Consider the following 22299-nt stretch of genomic DNA (forward strand, 5'->3'; position numbering starts at 1 on the left):
GTAACAATAGTTATATCTATTTCAAGGGAGATAATGAAAACAAGTGACAATGATGCAGATAGGTTACATTCTTTATATCACCGGAAAAGCAAAATAACCGTGTGGAAAAACCTCAAGGGATTTTTAATGGAAGAAATAAACTTAGAATAAAAATACTGACGCTTGAATAATTCTTATCAATTCTTCCTGGGACCAACTGAATTGAATAAATATCAGCCGCATATATATATATACACATACATACATATACACACATATATACATACATATATATGCCTACATATATGTATATATATGATGCTAACAATATCAACAAGTTTTAGAGCAGTGGCATTAAGCAGTCAGAATACATATTGTGACCAAATAAAATGAACATGGCTCTGAAAATAACCAGAATAACAATGCTAGCATTGTGAATTAAATATTAGATATGCAAGTTGGTATTATTATTCTATCTCAATACTGCAGATACCATTAGGTGATATCGAAATTCACCAGAACATGTAACTTTTATGATGGTTATAAGCAAAATTCATCTTTTTTCTTCATTGTTTTAATTCAATTGAATTCAATTCTGAATATAAGTAAAAACTATAGAAGCAAGATTAGCAGTTTATAAAGTCATGCATTTGGCTTCAAAAATGTTCCCTCAATCCTTGATAGGAGCCATTTGTTTTACTGTAGATTGGTGATAAGTGTTTCAAATGGACTCTAGGGAGTTATTTTATCTCTAATAACAGGACTCTAAACTGTTGAAGCAGAAAAGGTTTTCTGGACTATGGACTATAGATTGAAATGTTTTGACAAAGGGGGTGCCTTTTGTTTCATTCCATTAATTGGTGAAAAATCGAAGGTGCAAACACTATTTTTTTTTTTTGCTAAAATCAGATGGTATTCATGACTGTTGCACTTTGCTATTAATTCTGAAAATACTGAAGAACATTGCCCTATCAATTACGAACTTTTATTTTTAAAAAAGTTGAGAGACGTTGTTATATAGGTTTCTTTGGGTATCATGGAAAGCTTCTGTTTCAATCAATCCACCAGTCAGGTTAATCATAGACTGTCCAGTTTTGATCCCTTTAGAATAATTTACTTCATTTTGTATAATTTTTGGTTTACACTTAAACCCTCATGGGCATGAAAATCAACAGTGCAGTGTGCTGACTGTTCAAAACAGTGCTCACTGCCAAAAGATAATTTTCAAATGTTAATGTTCCTATAAAAGGTTTTTATTGTTGTTGTTTTTTGAGTGTTAGAAATTCATACTACCTTATTTCTGTTAATTATATTAATTCATATTACCCATTTTCTCAGAGTCTAATTTTATTGTTCTTATTTTTCTCCTTTAAGGCTTGAGTTGGACACTTGAACACTTGAAATCTTTTGAAGAATAAGACAAAATAGGGATATAGGATAAGTAACAGAAATATTTCAAGTTTTTTTTGTTTTGTTTTTTGGTGGTTGAACATCTGGAGGTTCTCAGGACTTACTCCTGGATCTCTGCTCAGGAATTACTCCCGGAGGGGTCCGAGACCGTAGGGGGTGCTGGGGCCAAACCCAGGTTGGCTACATATAAGGCTAATTTAGTAGCCACAATACTACCTCTCCAGATCTTGGAGATATTTCAAATTTAAAAAATAAAAACAATTGGAAGGCAAATGTGAAGAATAAAGATCAATTGTCATCATATTTTCTGTTAAGTAGGCTTTTAATACTTAGCAATATATGAATGAATGACTATATTTGAATATGAATATATATGAATATATATAATATATGAATATATATTAATATGAATGAATATATTTATTACTTGGATTTTTATTCACTAGAGGTATTAGACACTTGAAATTATATATCTCACAAATAATTAAAACACAAAATAGTCTGATACACATTCAGGCTATATTTATTCTCAACCTCAATCTGTATACACGCCTGTATTCCTTAGCCTATGAATAGTACTACAATTGAGTTCAGAACCAGTAATCAACCTACACTAATCTCCATGTAAGATATATTTTAGGCTGAAAATACAGGACTTCCTTCTGTGGAAATGGTACTTCTTCAGAGAATGTCTCTATGAAAATCTTTTTAAAAGTTCCCTGAAGGCACAAAATATATTGCAGAACTTCTGACACAGATGCTCTCACAGAGGAAGCTGAGAAAACATGTACTTGGCCATAACCATGCCACCGGACCATGCGCCAGACTGTTTCACTTGGGGCACAGGATGGGGTGGGTGAGGCCCCTCCCAACCCCAAGGGACCCAGCCCGGCAGCCAAAAAACTCCAGAACTCAACTGCCGCCCTGCTCAAGGCTGCTCTCTAATACAGTCGGATGAGCCTCACCCATGAGTGAACCTATCCCTGGATCATGTGACAGTCATACCTCACATCACCCATATTCCAAGAGTACAACACCAATATATTGGGGTTTAAAGTAGGGGGCAACCAATATTAGAGGGAAACTTTTTTACATATATATACATATGTATATGTATATATATGTATATGGTTGAGCCTCGTGTGTTTATGTGTGTGTGTGACTGTACATACACATAAGTACACAAGGCTCAACCTTTAACAACATGTGATCTCTTATAAAAGAGATTAACGGTCCCTGGGTGAAACACAACAATCTTCAAACTCTTTCCCCTAAAGAAACTTATCTGGAGCATTTTCAGAGGTTTCTCATAACAAACAATACAAATTAAATTATTTCTGTTTTGTTTTGGGGCAGGGATTGGGCCTCAGGATGGAAACATCTGAAATATGGTGGTGGGAGGGTGTAATGGTGTTGGGATTGGTGCTCGAATATTAAATGTAATCAAATATTGTGAAGTACTTTATAAAATAAAATAATTAAAAAGAAAAGAAAACATGTACTTAGTGATAAATGATATATAGTAGAAAATATACTTTGAAAATATTCTTTGTAGAATATATACATAAAATATGGTTGATTGATTAATAAAATGTGTCATTGCTTATTTTAAATTTTATGTAACAAAGTCATCATTTCATCATCTATAGATTTAGGAGACTTGGAAATAATAAAATAGAATGAATGTATGTTTGTGAGACTGCTTTGAGTCTCAAATGGGGAGGGAAATTAGGTCTTATAAACAAAATCAGTAAATGGTCTACTTTTATACCTACCTGGGGAAAAGCAGCAAATTATGCCACTATTCAAATTGTTGATGTAGTTAAGTGGGATGAAAAGGAATTATAACTAATTACATTTTTTAATAATTTTGAAATTATTTTTGTGTAATTCAGAATATTCTGAGATTATAGTTTATTAGAATATTCATTTTGACTTTCAAATCTGGAAAATCCCTGAAATAAAAATGTTTTACACCATGGTAGCAAATAATCTTTTCTTCCTTACAATATCAGATATTGTGATCTGTTAGTTATTTGAGCATTAGTGAAGTTTCTTGGCATATAAAATAAAAACAAAACTCATATGGTTTGCTAGTTCCAAAGATTCTCAGGGATTGTAACTAAGAATAAAGAACTGGAACTCTCAAGTATAACATTAAATATAGCAGTTTGAAGTAAACCCCAGTTTTGTACAGTGGCAACTATACTCCTTTTATATAACACATTGCTTTTTGCAATTATTTTTAGCTATTAGAAAGCCCATTATTTGTAAAACAACTGGTACTGTCAGAAAATGCTATTATTAACTGTCTGCTAACCATCCTAAAAAAAGTGACGCTTACAGAAGACTGAAGGTTATAGAATCCATCTACTTCTTGAAGTACTTTAGTCTTGGTTAAATTGGGCCATGAGAAAGCTAAACACTTGGACCATATTAGCTTAGCTCCTTAAAGAATTGCCTTCACTGAGTTGTACGTTAATGTAATGACCAGCTTTTATTGAAGGGGACTACAAGAAACATCAATATGAAATTCATTACTGCTTTTATTGAGAAGATGTTGATATTTCTTGTAATAATACCCAGAATTCCCTAGCATAAGACCTTATGATATTTTAGAGAAATTCAGGGTAGGAAAATGATCTCTCTTAGGAAATTTATACTATTTTTTAGCTGTGGGGAGTGCTGAGGGAGTGGGCAAGTGGGCACTTAAGTTCACTTAAGTCTTTTTGTTCAGGGATCACTCCTGGCAGTGCTCAAGTGGACCATAAATAGTACCAAGGATTGAATCAGAGTTGACTGCATTCAAGGCAGTCAACTCTTAACCACTGTGCTATCTCTCCAGCACCCTATAATTTCATTACTTAACTTAGATGCTTAAAATCTGAAGCTCAAATACACTAGCACAGAGTACAACTAATTGTGTGACCCAAATAGTGGACATTCTTGCAATCAGTTTCTTTATCCTGATTTCCTATTCTATTTATGTTTCATTTTGTAACGTATGTAAATGCATTCTTTTGGTAAACTGCCCGGCATGCTCTTGAAACAAGCAAAGATGGTAAAAATACACAGAATGACCTCTCTGTAGGATATTAAAAAATATATAGTAGGAGAATAGCAAATGCCCAAAACAATAGAAGAAAGAGGGCAGGAGTACTGGCTTTCAGTAGGATTGGACAGGGAAGGCAACATCAAGACAATGGTGGAGGGGAAAAGTACTTGCCTTAGAGGCAAGCTGTGGGATGGGAGGAACAAGGGACATAGTGGAGATAAGTGGTCACTGGTTAAGGGCCTGGTGTTGGAACACTGTATGCCTGAAACTTAGTCAAGAATAACTGCAACTTTGTAATTCAGGGTGACTCAATTAATTAAAAAATATGAATAAATCTAAAAAATTATTCTTTTTAACAATTTGCACAAAAAATCACAAAAATGGCACATTTCATGTTAATTTAACTATGATGTTGCTATCCCTCTACTTTAAGGAATCCAATAATTAGTGTTTTCACAAAATATGCTTTCCTTGGTCAATGCAAAACCAATAACTCTGACAAGTGGAAACAATCTCAAAATATTAAAGTTATTTGTTTTTAATCCCGCCCGCACGGCAGAGTCTTGCAAACTACCCATGGCGTATTCAATATGCCAAAAACAGTAACAAGAAGTCTCACAATGGAGGTGTTACTGGTGCCTGCTTGAGCAAATCGATGAGCAATGGGATGACAGTGACAGTGAAAATAAACTGTGAGCCAACTGCTAATGGAAGAGAAGATGATGAATAATAAAAAAATCACCATTATCCTCCCATATTGTATATTTTAGAATTAAAAACAGATTTGTTCAAAATAAAATTATAATTCAATCATGTTACAGTAATGGAATTTGTGCCACATACACTAACATAATAGGAAATGACAACTTAGGTTTATTAAGAAAGTTTCAAGACTAAGTAAAAACAAATTTTAAGAAATAGGCAGTTCCTCAGCTAAGGAAGGAAGGAAGGAAAGAAAACATTTTAGCAAGAGATATGAGCACATCAAAAGTTACATGGATTATGTGGGGGCACTGATATTTGGTAATGTTCCTAATTGCTAGAGGAAGAATATGAACATGCACTTTGATCTCTGAACATGCCAATGTTGTAGAGACTATTGAATGCAGAGTGTTATACAGGGGGATGGAGAGATAGTGCATCTGATAGGGCCGTTGCCTTAAAAGTGGCTGACCTGGGTTTGATTCCTGGGACTTCAGATGATTACTTAAGCCTTGAAAGGAGTGATCCATGAGTGCAGACCAGGAGTAAATCTTGAACACTACTCAGGATGGCCCCCAAATAAATACAAAATAAATAGTATAACAGAAATAGCTCTAAGCTCAGGGATCACCCTTCGCAGTGCAGGAGGAACACATGGACCCAGGGATCGAACTGGGCGAGGCAGCATATTGCCCCGGTACTGTTTCTCAAGACCAGATTTGATTTAGTTCTACTTTTAACTTACTGAGTATCTGGGTACCTGAAAAGTCAAGGGCTAAGGATAAGCAATTTAATATGACAAAGATTGCCACTGCTAGTATGATCCTTCAAGTAAATGAGATATGAATGTGAAATTATGCAAAGAGCAGGGTACTCTATGCACTTCCAATGGGATCAAGTTATGGAGAAGAGGAGCAAGGGCTAGAGATTTCCTGAGGATTCATAATTATGCTGAAATTAAGTAGAGATTACCCATGTCTAGTGGATGAATACCATATTTATATATTATTGCAGGCATTTCTACAAATATTTCCACCAAATCTTTTATAGTGTGGATCACAATTTGAATGGAAAAGTAGATACAACATAAAACAAAATAGAACTGAATGATTATAGTGATAAGCAAAAGTGGATGCTAAATCTGAGCAAAAAAAAAAAAAAATCCCTGCTCATATTTAGGACAAATCCTCCCCTAAATAGGAGTAGAGAATCTTACAGAATTAGAATGTATAGTGGCAGATGCCACGATGTGAAAAATGGAATTGTTTATCAAAGCTAATTTTAAAGAGTAAAAGAAGAGAGAGAAAGAAAGAGATAGAAAGAGATGCTAAAATGGAATTCCTTAGCATAACAATATATGGTGGATTTACTGGGGACCTTTAAAAAAATTGAAAATTATTATCAGACTGAAAGTGTGAAAGTTATTGGTTCCCGTCATGGGAAATAAATGCAGTGCTCAGCAGAGGATAAAAAATGGAATGTAAATCAGGTTACAGAGTGTTGAGAATTATATAGAAAGGCAAAATATGTCAAAAAAAGTCTTTAGAAAATCTGATTTTAGAGAAAGAAGTGAATCTGAGGATGGAGAATTATGATAGCATCCAGATAGAATTTTTTTTGATTTTCTAGTAAATTAAGCATAAATTACATAATTACCTTTACAGATTGAAATGTGGAAGAGAGCTGGAGAAGGTGATAGATTTGAAGAAATATGTGAAAAAAATACCCTAATAAGTTTAAGGACTTAAAAGCAAGAAAAAAAAATTAAGAAGAATCAGTCTTGGAAAAGGGAGAAAGAATGGAGACAGGGGAATACTCCAAAAGAACTTTAACATTTATTTATTATGGAAGGGCATTTAAATTTCTGGATCATGAACTACAATTGTATTTTCAGAATGATAAAGTTTTGCCACCTAATTTCATACCTGAAGCCAAAAATATTGTAGAGTTTTGACCCAACATCACAGGAAAAGGTAAATTTTCTAATCACTAATAAAAACTATCGAAGGAATTAAGCGGATTAATTTACTTGCAAAACTAACTTTAAAGAGCAGATACATTCTGTGGATTGATAGAGAATTCAACTACATTTACTGATCTTTACCAACTTCAAAAACGAAGGATCAAACCCTAGTCAGCCAGGTTCTTTTAAAGACTATCTGAGCAGTATAAAGTTCATAGACATTAAGCATGATTGTTTATATGATACGCTGTCTGGACTGGACTTTTACATCAAATCAAAAGGGAAGTTACAGGTAAATTAAAACAAACAAACAAACAACCAATTGAAAGCACTTGGAAACCTATAATAGTTGAAAGTTAATATTCACATTCTTTCCCATACTTTCTCCCGTTGTATGATGTTTAAAACTAAATTTAGTGATCTGGTAATCTGGGTTTATAGATACTAATTACTAGTTGTGTGAACTTCAGCAAGAATATGTCAATAGGTTACGTACTTAACTTATTAACCCTCAACTCCTTCATTATTTAAAAAAAGAAGGAAATAAAACAGGACCCTATTTATAACACTGTAAAGATAATGTGGTAAAGCATAAACAAAAATTTAGCACCGGGTTCAGCACAGTCAGCTCCATAGTGTTTTCCACAATTTTACGTCTCCAAGCATTCCTAACGAATTTCAGGATAGAACGCACCTTAAGAGTAATAAGCATGATCATCTATCTATACATATAGATGTGATTTATACACATAAAATATAGAAAATTATGCTTGAATTTTTCTAATCCAGGCTTGGATGTTTTTAGTAACAATTTTTAGAATTGCAATATTACAAGCTTATTCTGCTATTGGATTCTCAGCCCCAAAAGATGTGAGTTCTCACTTACCTTGTCATTTACTACGCTTTTCCCATCCCAAGCCCAGCCTCTCTTGGTGAAGTAATTGACAGTTGCAAATTCAATGAGTGCAGAAAACACAAAGGCGTAACAAACAGCAATAAACCAGTCCATGGCAGTTGCGTAAGCCACTTTAGGAAGAGAATTCCGAGCACTGATGCTCAGAGTCGTCATTGTTAAAACAGTTGTTACTCCTGTAGAAGAAAAGACAGAAACCAAAAATTATAAACAGATGCTATCAGAAAAGCACGGAAAAAAATTAATTTTCTCCTTCAAAATTATTTATAATGCTAATTTTACTCACTAAAAAATGGAAGAGAGTAATTATGATAAATAGTTTTTTATATTTCCTGATATGAAAACTGAAATGTTTTCAGGTTTTACTCTTTGTATGAATCACTTTTTTTTTTCTTTTTACTATGGTTGTGATTTAACCAAATGTAAGAGATTCAGGATTTTCTATGAGGAAAAGCAGTACAGAAAGTTGATCCACTGAACATTAACATGAATTTTGAAAAGTACGCAAAGCCTCATATTGCTCTGATCCTTGTTTATTGGAATCATATTAAGCAGCACACTATATTCTACACAAGGATCACATCAGAATTTCCATTCAGTTCTTCATTCAAAGTGTAACTACATAAGTAAGAAAATATTCTGAATTGCTTGGTCTCACAAGAACATAATTTCACAATGAAATTTAGAAACTTTTGAAAATAAAAGGAATAACTTTCAATTTTGTTTTAAAAATAAAATAATAAATATAATTCACCACTCTCAAGGGATAGTTTCTACTTCTATTGATTTAAAAAATAATCAAGATCCATACATTGTAAAATATTTTCCCCCAGTAGTCAGGGAAGACACAGCTGATAAATAAATAGGAGTTTCCAGTATCAACAGTAAAATATCCACAATTACTTGCTTTATAGCAGTTCTGATATATTTAGCTATGTGCATAAGGAGATGTTAAATTGAAAGGGAATTAAAATCTTTTTAAAAATGTTTGCTTATATTTCTCTTTTGTATGTTTTTGTTCTGTGTCCCTTACAATATAGCAACTTTTTTATCTTGTCCACGATAGTTAGAAATTCAAAAATCAATCATTCTATTTAATCATGAATGAATACACTAAGGAAAATGACAGTAGTAGGAACAAAGGTAAATAGGATAACTTAGTACACCTTCTGAATCAATATTAAAAAATATTTACAGAAATGTGTTGGTCTCACAAGCACAAGACTGTAAAAAGTTCATGTTGAAAAAATGTTTTCTCTTTAAAGAATGGTATGAGAAAATAATAGAATACAAGAAATATACCCATATATGCCGTAAGTTAAAACCATACACCAGACATACACAAATAAATAATAGCTATGTAAATGGAAAATTACTTTGTCCTATATGTATTTATATATATTTAATCAATAATATATACATTTATCAATAATGTGTTTATTATATATTTATCAATAAAATGCACCAATACACGATGTGGTGATATATTTAGCTTCACTAATTATCAAAGAGATGGCTCCCAAATAATGACTATGTTTACAATTTCATTGCTATCAGCAGTGTTAAAAGTACTTTGTTCTGCTTTGCTTTGTTTTTAGGTCTACTGAGGGTTTATTTATGTTACAGTGTATGGAGGATTATGAGGTTTTAGGGATCAAACTGAGGTGTCTTATTGCAAAGTATAAATTCTAGTTCTTTGAATCATTTCCACAGCCAATATCAGAAAACCTTATCCTGAGAGAAATGCAAATCAAAACAACAGTGAAAATATCTCACAATAGTGAGACTGACATATCACAGGAACCAAACAACAGCAAGTGTTAGGCTGGAGTCATAATACAGCAGGTAGGGTACCTGCTTTATTCATTCCTTACTTGGGTTTAATCTCTGGCACCATTTACAGCCCCCCCAAGCCTGCCAGGAATGATCTCTGAGTACAGAGTCAAGAGTACATCCTGAGGGCAGTGGCTGTACCCTCTATTCCCCCAAACAAACAAAAACAGTGTTGCTGTGGATAAGGAGCTGGGGTGGGCACCAGTAACGCCTCTGTTGCAAAATTTGTTGTTACTGTTTTTGGCGTATTGAAACTCTACCCTTTTGTAACCACTTTGGCAACCACTAGCAATGGAATTTTACCTAGCTAGAAAGCCACACTTGGTGCTTTCTAAGTTGGATAAACATGATAAAAGGCAGCTTGAAAGAATGAGGAACATGAATATGCTGCCTGAGTCCATGTGCTGTTTGTGTCCATGTGGCCAAGCCTCTGTGGTGCCTGAGCACATATGTTGCCCACATCTCCCCTCTTGAGATGTGTATTGGGGCTCTCTGCCTTTGGAGAAGCCCCTGGTCTCTACGGAGGGTGTTACTCTTTTACTCTCCCCTTCTCTCCCTCCTTGTGAGGCAGAGAGGAGATAAACGGTCACTTTCTCCTGAAAAGGTTAGGACTGATGTAGTCTGAGATGAGCTCCTTGATAGCATGGACCGGTAGTCCTACTAGCCCACAGAGTGGCTGTCAAGCCACACCTGATGCCCACTTGACCTTCTTGGAACGAGAGTTAATTCCCACCGCCTGATCTCTTGGGGAGCCATGGACTCAGACTGGAGTGAGGAACTGCTCTTTGCAGGAAAAGAAAGCCAGGTCTAGGCCTTACCCAGGCCTTTTGGGTCCTTGTCTTTCTCACAGAAAAGAATTTTAGGAGGAGATGAGCAGTGATGTAAAAACATATATTTGGAGGTTTTGAGGAAGGGAAAGGAAGGAGAGTAAGAGAATAAGGTGCTCAAGAGAAGGTGGGCATTTCCAAAGGCAGAGAGCCGCAACACACATCTCAAGACTGGAAATACTAATATCCCCCAAAGAACTACATTACGGTGGTTACAAAGAAAAAAACTATGGTAAGCAAACTTGGGAACATCCATTTATGGAGTAACGGTATCAATACAAAAAGGACCTACTTTTCAAATTTTCAAATTTCCAAAATCAAATAAAAAAATACTCAGGTAAGACTAAGTAGGGTTAAAAATAAACTCATTAATTTATATTAAGATGCAATAAAATTTTATTGGCTTGAAATTAAACAAATTTAATTTAAAAATTGAACAGAGTAGGATTAAAACTGTAACTAACGGTGTTTTGGCATCATTGTAACTTGCATTTTATTGTATATTTTAAAAAAATTTATCAGAATTTATGCATTCCTAATATCTGACACTAAATTTGGAATTGACATATGTTATCTAGTATCCCTTACTCAAATATATATGTATGTACATATATATATTTCTTACTGAAAAATTATATTCATTATATAAGCTATATTATATATATTACATGCTAATATAGATATTCTTCAGTAAGAATATATATGTACACATAATATGATGTATGTGTACATATAACATAACATAACATATAACATAAACATGTACACATATATATATATTCTTCCTACTAAAATTGGTGGACCCCCAAGATTGACTTAGATCAGAAGAAAAAAAGAAAATCCTTATTTTCACTTTTATCTCCATCAAAATAATCTATGGCTGAGGTGTGCAGTGGTTGCTAGGAAGAGGTATTAGAAACCAAACAGGCACAAAAACTACTACAGAACAGAAATACAAATATGTGGTATATTGCCCGTTGGTTATTGATAGAAATGACAGAAAAGAAATATTATTTTTAAGAAAGTATTCCTTTGTATTGCAAAAGGAAAAATACCTCTCCCAGTATTTATATAGTATATAATGCACTATAAACTGCATACATGACCATATATATATAGTTTATGTACTATATAAAATGTGGTTTGATTATTTTATTTTGGCTAGACCCATACACAGTAATGCCCAGGGGTAACTCCTGGCTCTGCACTCAGGAATCACTCCTGGTAGTACTCAGGGAACCATAGTCGTGTTAAGGATCAAATCCAGGTTGGTAGTGTGCCAGGTAAGCACCATGATCACTATACTATCTCTTGAACCTTGGGTTTATTTAATTGAGGTTTCAATTTTAACTCACAAAGTACTTAATTTGATTAGTAAAAACATGCTGAAATCACATATGTGACAGATACTAGAAATTGGATGCCAACTAAAAATTTATGTAAATATTGAAATTCCTAATTCTGATGTAGAAAAAAATAGCTAAGGTTAATAATAGAGCAAATAATATTGTGAGAAAATTAGTTTTGACTTATTTGTTTACAAATAAATTGTATATATAATGGGTTTAATAAATCTAAAATTTCTTTTCCCCTAAATCTTCCTAAAGTTCCAACATCTTCTAAGTGTAAGGTTCTTACAATCTAAATAATGCCATTTTCATACTCTAATCTTTTTATCAGTCTGGTCAATTTTTCAATCTCAGATGCAACATAGTGTTTCCTATAATTAATCTTTCCTGTCACTCTTCTATTTTTACTGAGCTTATTCTTTCTTTTAGCACATTAATAGTATCTGTTCAATGCTTGGTAACTTTTTAGGTACTAGGAGCAATGAACACAGTAACAGATTCCTAAATCAAAGAAAGATTTGTCCAATGCTACAACGTGTATTGCTATGTTTACATTCTATGATATTGGTCCTATGCATACTTCTATCATACATACTTTAAGTATTTAGTTCATTTCTATAAGTTCCCACCAGGTATGTGAATTAATATACTCCAATAAAATATGAACTACATATCACAATGAAGTAGATGAATAATGGTCTTTTTGTGGTTTCCACAAGGTAAAAAAGATATCTCTGCTAAAAAAAAAAGTCCATGAAGAACATAGGAATGAATTATTGCTCCAATGATCTGTAACTGGTACTTATTCATTAGGGTAATTATAGTATACTATTTATTTTCTAATGCAAGTATGAATTTAGTTTTCATTTTGTGCTGGCAAAAGCAATGTGGAGCAATGTGGAGCTGTGATTAGATATAAACAAAAGCAAATAATTCTGCTAAGAGATATTGAAATCTAGGAGCACAGGGTAAACTAACATCACACCGGACACTGTCTGTCTATGATGAACAATAATCAGGTGATGTACTTAGGCTGAAAAATTGAGCAGGATTCTCTATTGAAATAAGCAGTAAGTTATGAGATCATCAGACAAGGGAAAATAATACTAGACAAGGTTAAAACATGTGTAGAAGCATAGACAAGTGGGGAAACACGGCAGGTATGAAGAATGTAAAGAAACTAATAAGGTGAGTAAAGCAGATAATAGGGTTTCAAGGACGGGGAAAGATCAGAATGACAGGCCTCTCTGATAAGGAATTGCTATATAAGGAATTTTCAAAACCAATTTGAAACCATTATGGAGATTATTTCAAAGGAATGGTGACATGCTCAATATTTCTTGTTTAAGATACTATTTGGGTTTTATTCCTTTATAATGGAGGTCATTGTTTTGTTAATCTCTAGATTAAAAAGAAATTATTGGAAATACTAGAGATTAACAAAGCAATGAACTTCATTCCAATCCTTTGCTTTTGATCTACTGAAATGCAAATGATATGTCTAATGTATATATATTATTATTCTCTTAGGTGTTTTTCTTTAGTTTCTTTTGCTTATTGGTGTTCTTTGAGTCCTCTTAAACTGGTTTTGTGTCTGTCATTAAGATTGGAAAGTCGTCAGCCATTATTTAAATTTTTATTCTGACTAATATTCAATATTTGAAATTATGATTATTTTAAACTTCTTAGTATTGTGGCATAGTTCAAGATGTTCTGTACTTTCTGTTATTGTAGTATCCAGTTCATTTTTTTTCTTCCAACTATGTTTTCCTTTTAGCATGTTTTCTAACTGTTCTTGTTCTTGTTAAAAACTCACTAGATGGATTTGGGTAAGAAGAGCTAAAATAAATATACATTTAGAGTAGAATTTATGTTAACTTGGCTACAAGAAAAACTTTGCTTAATTTATTTGCTTTATTCTCATTAGAGAGACCACAGGATTCAAGTTCTTCTCATGTTCTTGTTACATTTTCTACTCTTGACTTTGCATCCTTAAGTACACTCTTCAGAGACAAGTGTGTTTTCAGCCTTTTTTTTGAGGGGTAGGGTATAAATTACTGAAATTCTACTCGAGTCTTGCTGGTATTCTACTAATTAGTCCTAAACTTTTAGCAAGGCTGTTTCTCAGGCTTTTACCTTTTCAAGTGTCAGAGATATCTCTCAGTCCCTAGAGACAAGGGCATCTATAGTCCCCTTACCCTTATTCCTTTTCCTGGCTACTACAATATGCAAAAATTATTTTTTATATATTCTTATCTCTTCTTAAGGCTCTTCCTGTTCCTGGAGCGAGCAGATATCACTGGGCTGCACTAGCTCACGACAGGGACAAATGGAGACATTACTGGCGCCCACTCGAGCAAATCGAAGATCAACGAGACGACAAGTGATACAAGTGATGTATCATCTCTGATCAACCAACATCTCTGTGGTTTATGCATTTTGTTTACTCAATACTCAATTCCCTAAATAAGACAGGGGAGATGTTTAGAAAGGAAAGTATTGGGAAATGGTCTTTCATCAGTAGTGAAGTTTGTCCATTGAGGCCTTGGCCTTAGAAGTATTTTATTCTTATTCCAGTTCACATTCAGAAACCAGCAATGAATGGACATGTCCATTTTAAGAACCTTAACCAATATCAGGCTCCAGAAGTATGATTTCATCTCCAGACTCTCATGGAGTTGGGTATGAGCTATCTCCCCCCATCTCCCTATTTTCAGGAGCCTGGCAGTCATGCCCATACACTGCCTCTGGTGCTATATAAACCCTTTAAATGGCCACAATCCAGAGACGCATGAATAAATCTTGAAAGAGATTAACAAGTTGAAGAGATGCTTCGGAACCACAATGTCAACATCTCGTTAAAAATTTAACTCCAGATGTATCACCCCATTTAAAATTTTAGAATTCCTCAAATGCTACACCACTGATATATTGGGAGTAGTACACCACATTGGATGGGATGTATATGTATTCTAAATTCTAAAAGATTCTACCTTACTTAGTGTAAAGTAGAAGGTAACCAAACTAGATTAAGAAAATATTCACACACAAGATTTAATCTATAAAATCATGTTAGTAATCTCTTATCCAAGGGCTCAATGGCTCCAGGATGAGCTAAAACAGCCTTCACACACTTTCTTCTAAGGAAATCTTTTTTGATTATTTTTAGCAAATTATTCATAACAAGCAATATAAAGTAAATCATTTAGGGCCTGCTATCTTGGCAGGTTTAGGTGTTGGTTGGGAAAATTGGAAATAATGGTGGTGAGAAGGTGCAATGGTGGTGGGATTGGTGCTGGGACAGTGGATGTAATAAACAATCATGAAAAACTATATTAAAAAATAAAACCCTCCACGATATTGAAGATAAAGGTATCTTCAAAGGTGACACAGAACTAAGCAATCTAGTAAAAACAGAGATCAACAAATGGGACTACATTAAACTAAAAAGCTTCTGCACTGCAAAAAATATAGTGACCAGAATACAAAGACTATGCACAGAATAGGAAAGGATATTTACACAATACCCATCAAATAAGGGGTTGATATCAATGATATATAAAGAACTGGTTGAACTCTACAAGAAGAAAACATCCAACCCCATCAAAAAATGGGGCGAAGAAATGAACAGAAACTTTACCAAGGAAGAGATACGAATGGCCAAAAGGCACATGAAAAAGTGCTCTACATCACTAATCATCAGAGAGATGCAGATCAAAACAACCACGAGATACCACCTCACACCACAGAGACTAGCACACATCCAAAAGAACAAAAGCAACCGCTGTTGGAGAGGATGTGGGGAGAAAGGGGCCATTCTACACTGCTGGGGGAATGCCGACTGGTTCAGCCCTTCTGGAAAACAATATGGACGACTCTCAAAAAATTAGAGGTTGAGCTCCCATTTGACCCAGCAATACCACTGCTGGGAATATATCCCAGAGAGGCAAAAAAGTATAATCAAAATGACATCTGCACATGTATGTTCATCGCAGCACTGTTTACAATAGCCAGAATCTGGAAAAAACCCGAATGCCCTAGAATGGATGACTGGCTGAAGAAACTTTGGTACATCTATACAATGGAATGCTATGCAGCTGTTAGAAAAAAGGAGGTCATGAATTTTGTATTTAAGTGGATCGGCATGAAAAGTTTCATGCTAAGTGAAATGAGTCAGAAAGAGGGAGACAGACGTAGAAAGATTGCACTCATCTGTGGAATATAGAATAACAGAGTGGGACACTAACACCCAAGAATTGTAGAAATAAGTACCAGGAGGTTGACTCCATGGTTTGGAGGCTGGCCTCACATTCTGGGGAAAGGGCAACTCAGAGAAGGGATCACCAACTATAATCTAGTCAAAGGCCATGTGGGGGAAGGGAGTTGCGGGCTGAATGAGGGCTAAAGACTGAGCACAGCGGCCACTCAACACCTTTATTGCAAACCACAACAGCTAATTAGAGAGAGAGAACAGAAGGGAATGCCCTGCCACAGTGGCAGGGTGGGGTGGGGGAAGATGGGATTGGGGAGGGTGGGAGGGATGCTGGGTTTACTGGTGGTGGAGAATGGGCACTGGTGAAGGGATGGGTTCCCGAACTTTGTATGAGGGAAGTATAAGCACAAAAGTGTATAAATCTGTAACTGTACCCTCATGGTGATTCACTAATTAAAAATAAATAAATTTAAAAAAATTAAGTATGATCCCAGATTAAAAGTATCTTAGTTGTATTTCTCTAAATGAGCCTCCCACTTCAGATTTTCTGATAATAGTCTGCCTGTGATTTAAACTCTCTTCTGGATATAGGAAAATGTTTGTCTTTTAGTAGTTTACCTCTGTGTGGTTGTAAGGATGGGTGTGATCGTTTGTATACTTTTCATATATCAGCAATGAAACTGAAACTTGGTGTAATGACGTTAACCTTTTTTTTATGTTTTCTTGTTTTCTGTCACTGTCACTGTCACTGTCATCCCGTTGCTCATCGATTTGCTCTAGTGGGCACCAGTCACGTCTCCATTTTGAGACTTGTCTAGTGTCCATATTTTTTTCTGAGGTTCAGATTGTGTTCTAAGTAACTGAATGTAACAGTAAGAAAAGTTAGACACTGTATATTAGGGTACTCTATCAATAGAGCATAAGAAATTTCTGCAAATCAAGAATGAGTTGACACTAGCAGATGACACTCAACAAAGCAAATTCATAAATTTCTTAATTTGTCCAGCATAAATAAACTGGAAACAGATGCTCTAACAGCTCACTGTGTTCCTGCTAACTTAATATTACATGGGGAAATCTAAATGGATTTAAAATTAACTCTCATGCCATAATATTATCAATAATATTGTCATGATTTAAAATAATTTAATAGAAAAATGAATATCAATAAAGTTTTTAATTTCTATAGACTTGATTTATTTGATGAACTTGTCTTAAATCACTTTTCAGATTGAATAACTTGATTAATTTTATTTTTGGCAAAAATACTGACTTATAAAACTTGGTCAAATAATAATTTCACCACAAGTATAAAATTATAAGACTGAAAAAAAGAAAAAAATACAGAAAAGTTAGTGTCATCAACGTAACCTTTATGCATACAGCTGTTAAATTAATAAGTAGTTAAAAAAACTCATGATACACACTGGAACATATTTGCCATCAGAATGTTTGTGAAGGTACATGGACCTATAATATTCAAGATCTCTGGGAAACTATGGTGGGGACTAACAGCATGAGTTACTATTAATATTCCATGTCTGGGTTGAATTTCCCTCCTTTGTTATCAGAGAGTGCTCCATAAATGTCCAGAATATAATATCATATTTAGATATGGAGAAAGATAGAATACAGTATCATAAATATTTGTTTCTCTGCACATCTTAACCTATAGATATAGGGATCATATATTTCGTGTTTACCATTGTTTCTAACATTTAACTTGGTACCTGCTACATATTTATTAAATAAATAAATAACAAAGATTATGAGGCATATATTTTCAGTGTGTGTTTTCAGGCACAAAAATGAGTGAATATGCTTGAGTTTGGTTAAAATACAGAGACACAACAAACCAAGCTTTTTGATAGGTGTTTTCCCCCAAATTCAAAGATATGAAAATGGGTTCTTTTGAAGATTGGTATTAGAAAAATACATAGTCAATCTCACAGCATTTTTAAAAAGGATATGATTCCTCCATCCATCTCGGAGAGCCCGGCAAGCTACCGAGAGTATCTCACCTGCACGGCAGCCTGGCAAGCTACCTGTGGCATATTCAGTATGTCAAAAACAGTAACAACGAGTCTCACAATGGAGACGTTACTGCTGCCCGCTCAAACAAATGGATGAACAATGGGACAACGGTGCTACAGTAAACATGTTCAAGATACTTTATCTCAAACTTTTTATATATAATACCTGTGTATATGTGTATGTACATATGAGTATTAGCATATACATAGTACAGAACAGTAAAAGAGGCAGAGGAAGGACTACTTCTTTGGATTCATATATATAACCTGAATATATAAAACATTACATGAAAAGTAAGAAAGATAAAATATATATAATATTATATCTAGTGAGAATATCTATAGCAGAAGGTCTGCAATTGTGCTACCAATTGCACAATTTACACCAAACTGTGTAACACTTTAAAATTTGGGAGTGAAAGAAAGTCATATTTTTATATATCAAAACACCAAACTTTGAAAAAACAAGACCCAACATATATATATACTGGTCTCTTAAAAGTCATACCAACTTGTCTGGTGTGAAATTATAACTTCCATATGGGCCCATGTATACCATATCAAAAGATTTTGGATGCATTTATATAGAGATTTACAGGATAGAGAAGAATTGGGAATCCTAACATTGTATACACATTTGACTGCTCTTTTTCTTCATTATCTTAGTAGTTTTTCTTCTAGTATTCTCTAACTTGTTTGTCATACACAAGATAACATACTGCTCTTCTATTCTTACTTCACTTCTTCCTCTGAATTTTAATCTGCTGTCATATGATAAATAACCTCAAGGCTCTATCTCACAAGGTCCAGATACAAATATCTAAGCCTATTCTAAATATCTTCACATGGACTAAATGACTTCCTATATGATCTTCATTTTTATTTAACATATATTCAGTCTTCTATGTCAGTTGCTTAGACATGACTATGTGAAAATAACATAACTTAAAATCTCAGAGAGAATGCAATATACTTGAAGATGCAGATAACAAACAGCCAAGTTCATATTCGGTATAATAAACCAATGAAGAAAGTATGGGGCATTGTGAGACTATCTACAGGACCCAGGTTTTGTAATCAGAGAAATCTTCTCAGAATAAATGGTATAGAAGGTGTGATGTGATGAACCCGGGGAATATGCTCAACGAGGAAAACCATGTTCTTTGAACAGTAAGTTAACCGATGCTGATTCAACAAAATTAGTCATGGAGGTCTCATGTCACTTCCTAATATGGTCAAAGTTATTCTCAAGGATTCATGTGGAGCTATAGAAATTTTTCATGTAAGAAGGTTATATAACAAAAACTGAGTTTAGAATGATCATTTTTATCACAGTAAGAATAGGATGAATAAGAAAAAATGGGTAGAGAAAGAACAGTGAGCTATTATATAATATAATCGAATAGAGAAGGGCACATAAAGGTATTGAAGTTTAAATACTCAAAACTGAATCAACATTCTAATGAAAATATAGTAACTATTGTAGGAACTTAATTAGAAATCTATTGGTATTTGATAATAAATATATTTCTTTGGCATTCAGATTCACTGTACCGAACATATTTTCCCACCATAAATCAAATCTATTTCTCACTTAGTATTGCAAATCTATAACTGCCTCTAAACATATATTTGTAGCATAATTTCCAGCATTTATTTGAAGTATCACACTCAGATTTTGCCAATTATACCTGAACTCACCACTCTACAGTTATATCATTTCAATTTAATTTTATAAAATTCATTATAATAAATTTATTCAAATTCAAACACTCAATTACTCCCTTCCTAAAATATCCTTCAAACAATTCCCATGGGTGTAACATGTGATACAATACTGCTCAGAAACTGGACTTAAATTTCTTTTGGAGATAGATGAATCCCATGCCTGAGGTTAGGTGGTCAATAATGTGCTATTCTCCATATGCTTCTAGTTGTCTTTGATATGTTACCCTTCACAAAATACAGCCTTTTCTGTTAAGCTCATTTGGAAGGCTTGACTTAATTCTTCTTCCCTTTGGGCCTCTCTGACTTCTTGAGATATAATTACTTCCTTTTTGGTCTCTTAGCTTATTTTGGAATATTTCTCTCCTGGCACCTATGAGCCTTTATCTCACATTTAAATGTCTGTTTCTCTCCTCTGCATTGTGAGCAGCTTGTGAGTCCATGGTTCATAGTATTTTTTAAAAATACTGCTTCCTGGGGGCTGGAGCAATAGCACAGCAGGTAGGGCGTTTGCCTTGCATGAGGCTGACCGGAGTTCTATTCCCAGCATCCCATATGGTCCCTTAGCACCTCCAGGGGCAATTCCTGAGTGCAGGGCCAGGAGTAACCCCTGTGCATCGCTGTGTGTGACCCAAAAAGCAAAAAAAAAAGAAAAAATACTGCTGCCTAATTCAAACTTTGGAAACAGTGAATATGCATTACCAATTGGTTCAACAAATGAAAGGATTAGTTTGAAAAAAAATGTGACTGTCATCACTGGGGAACCTATTTAAAGGTTAAGTAAAAAGAAATGTACAAACTTAGACTATCAAACTTTAGAATAAAACAGGTTAAATGACAACATTGTAAAATTAATGTGACTAATAATAATATGAATTGATGCCTTTCACATAACTTTTATAGGAATTTATGTGATGTCTTTCACATGTATCTCATATTCTCACATTTCTGTGGCTAGGACAATAAAAAGAATCAAGAAAATCTACTAAATGTCATTTCCTATTTAATAGCTTCTGATAAACTTCACTTGTTTAAATCTCATAACAACCCTGTGAATGAAGTCTAATTATCTTGCTCATTTTCAGATGAAGAAACAGGATTAGTGAGGTTTAGTTCCTTACTCTACTAGATACTAGTAAAGTTGGACTACAGATCCAGCAGTCAGTTCTTCACTTAAATTATACTCTGCAATCCTTTAAAGAAATCCCTAATTAGATATCTACTTCATTCATGAATCTAACATTTGCATTTTATTGGGTTTTTGTTGTTGTTATTGTTGCTTTGGAAGTCACATCCACCAGCTATTAAGGCTTACTTCTGGCTCTGCCCTCAGGAAGCACTCCTGGCAGTGCTCAGGGGGCCATATGGGGTGCTGGAAATCCAACCCAGCTTGGCTCATGCAACGCAACACTCTACCTGCTCTGCTATCTCTCTGGCCCCTCATTTTATTGTTTTTGTAGACTTTATAGCTACATCATCACTGAACTTGTTTACGTTGGTAAGTGTTATGAACAGCAGCAGACAGATGCTGAAATCAGTCAAGGATTTGTTTTTTGCTTCTGCCACAAGAGCCGCGTGGGCGATATGCTTAGCCCGCTCCTGTATGATGAAAATATTTATTAAGAGGGTGCTTGAATAAAAGTGTAAGAATATCAAGCATATGTATATGTGTATTATATATACATATATGTATGCCTGGTATATAAAGCTGATCAGCAAAAAGCACATCTCTCTCTTCTCTCTCTCCCTCTGTGTCTGCCTCTCTGTCTCTCTCAGCTATTATGTTCCCATTTTAAACTTTGAAATCTATGAAATAAAGAATGCTATGGCTTCTCTGCTATTTCTGTGTTTATTAATACCCAAAGGTATGAATGAAAAAGCTAAGATCTGGACCAAGGATGCAAGAGTCCCATCTAGTGGTGGTTTAGAAAAAAAATTAAAATACATAGAGATTTCAGTGCTTACAGGGGCGCCTATGTGTCGTGAGCAATTTTATTTTAATTATGTATTTGTCACTTAAGAAATAACTTAATGTATCTCACAAGGAAACAGAAAAGAAAGCATCAAAGCTTATTCTTCTACATTTTCCCATTGTTCCAAGAAAATCCCAAATCTTTCCAGGGTAGATCCATATATTTCAACATCATTAAGCCCATTATCAGCATAACTGAAAACTGTGTACTTAGATTTCTAAAAGCATATGAATCAGCTCCTTAATCAGGCAAGATATGATAGTATCAAATGAATTAATCAATGACATTATGGCTTACATCCAATTTCTTGCAATAAATAACCCA

General features: G+C 34.3%; 1 protein-coding gene across 2 annotated transcripts in view; it reads right to left on the reverse strand.

The window, feature by feature from the left end:
* The window catches only part of GABRA2 (gamma-aminobutyric acid type A receptor subunit alpha2), a 137640-nt gene that overhangs the window by 9374 nt on the left and 105967 nt on the right, over nucleotides 1-22299 (reverse strand). For both annotated transcript variants that reach the window (XM_055137930.1, XM_055137929.1), the window contains exon 9: nucleotides 7996-8198. In XM_055137930.1, coding sequence (XP_054993905.1) covers nucleotides 7996-8198 — 203 coding nt within the window. The remainder of the gene's footprint in view (nucleotides 1-7995; nucleotides 8199-22299) is intronic.

The sequence above is a fragment of the Sorex araneus genome, chromosome 5, assembly GCF_027595985.1.
Source record: "Sorex araneus isolate mSorAra2 chromosome 5, mSorAra2.pri, whole genome shotgun sequence".
Lineage (NCBI taxonomy): Eukaryota > Metazoa > Chordata > Mammalia > Eulipotyphla > Soricidae > Sorex > Sorex araneus.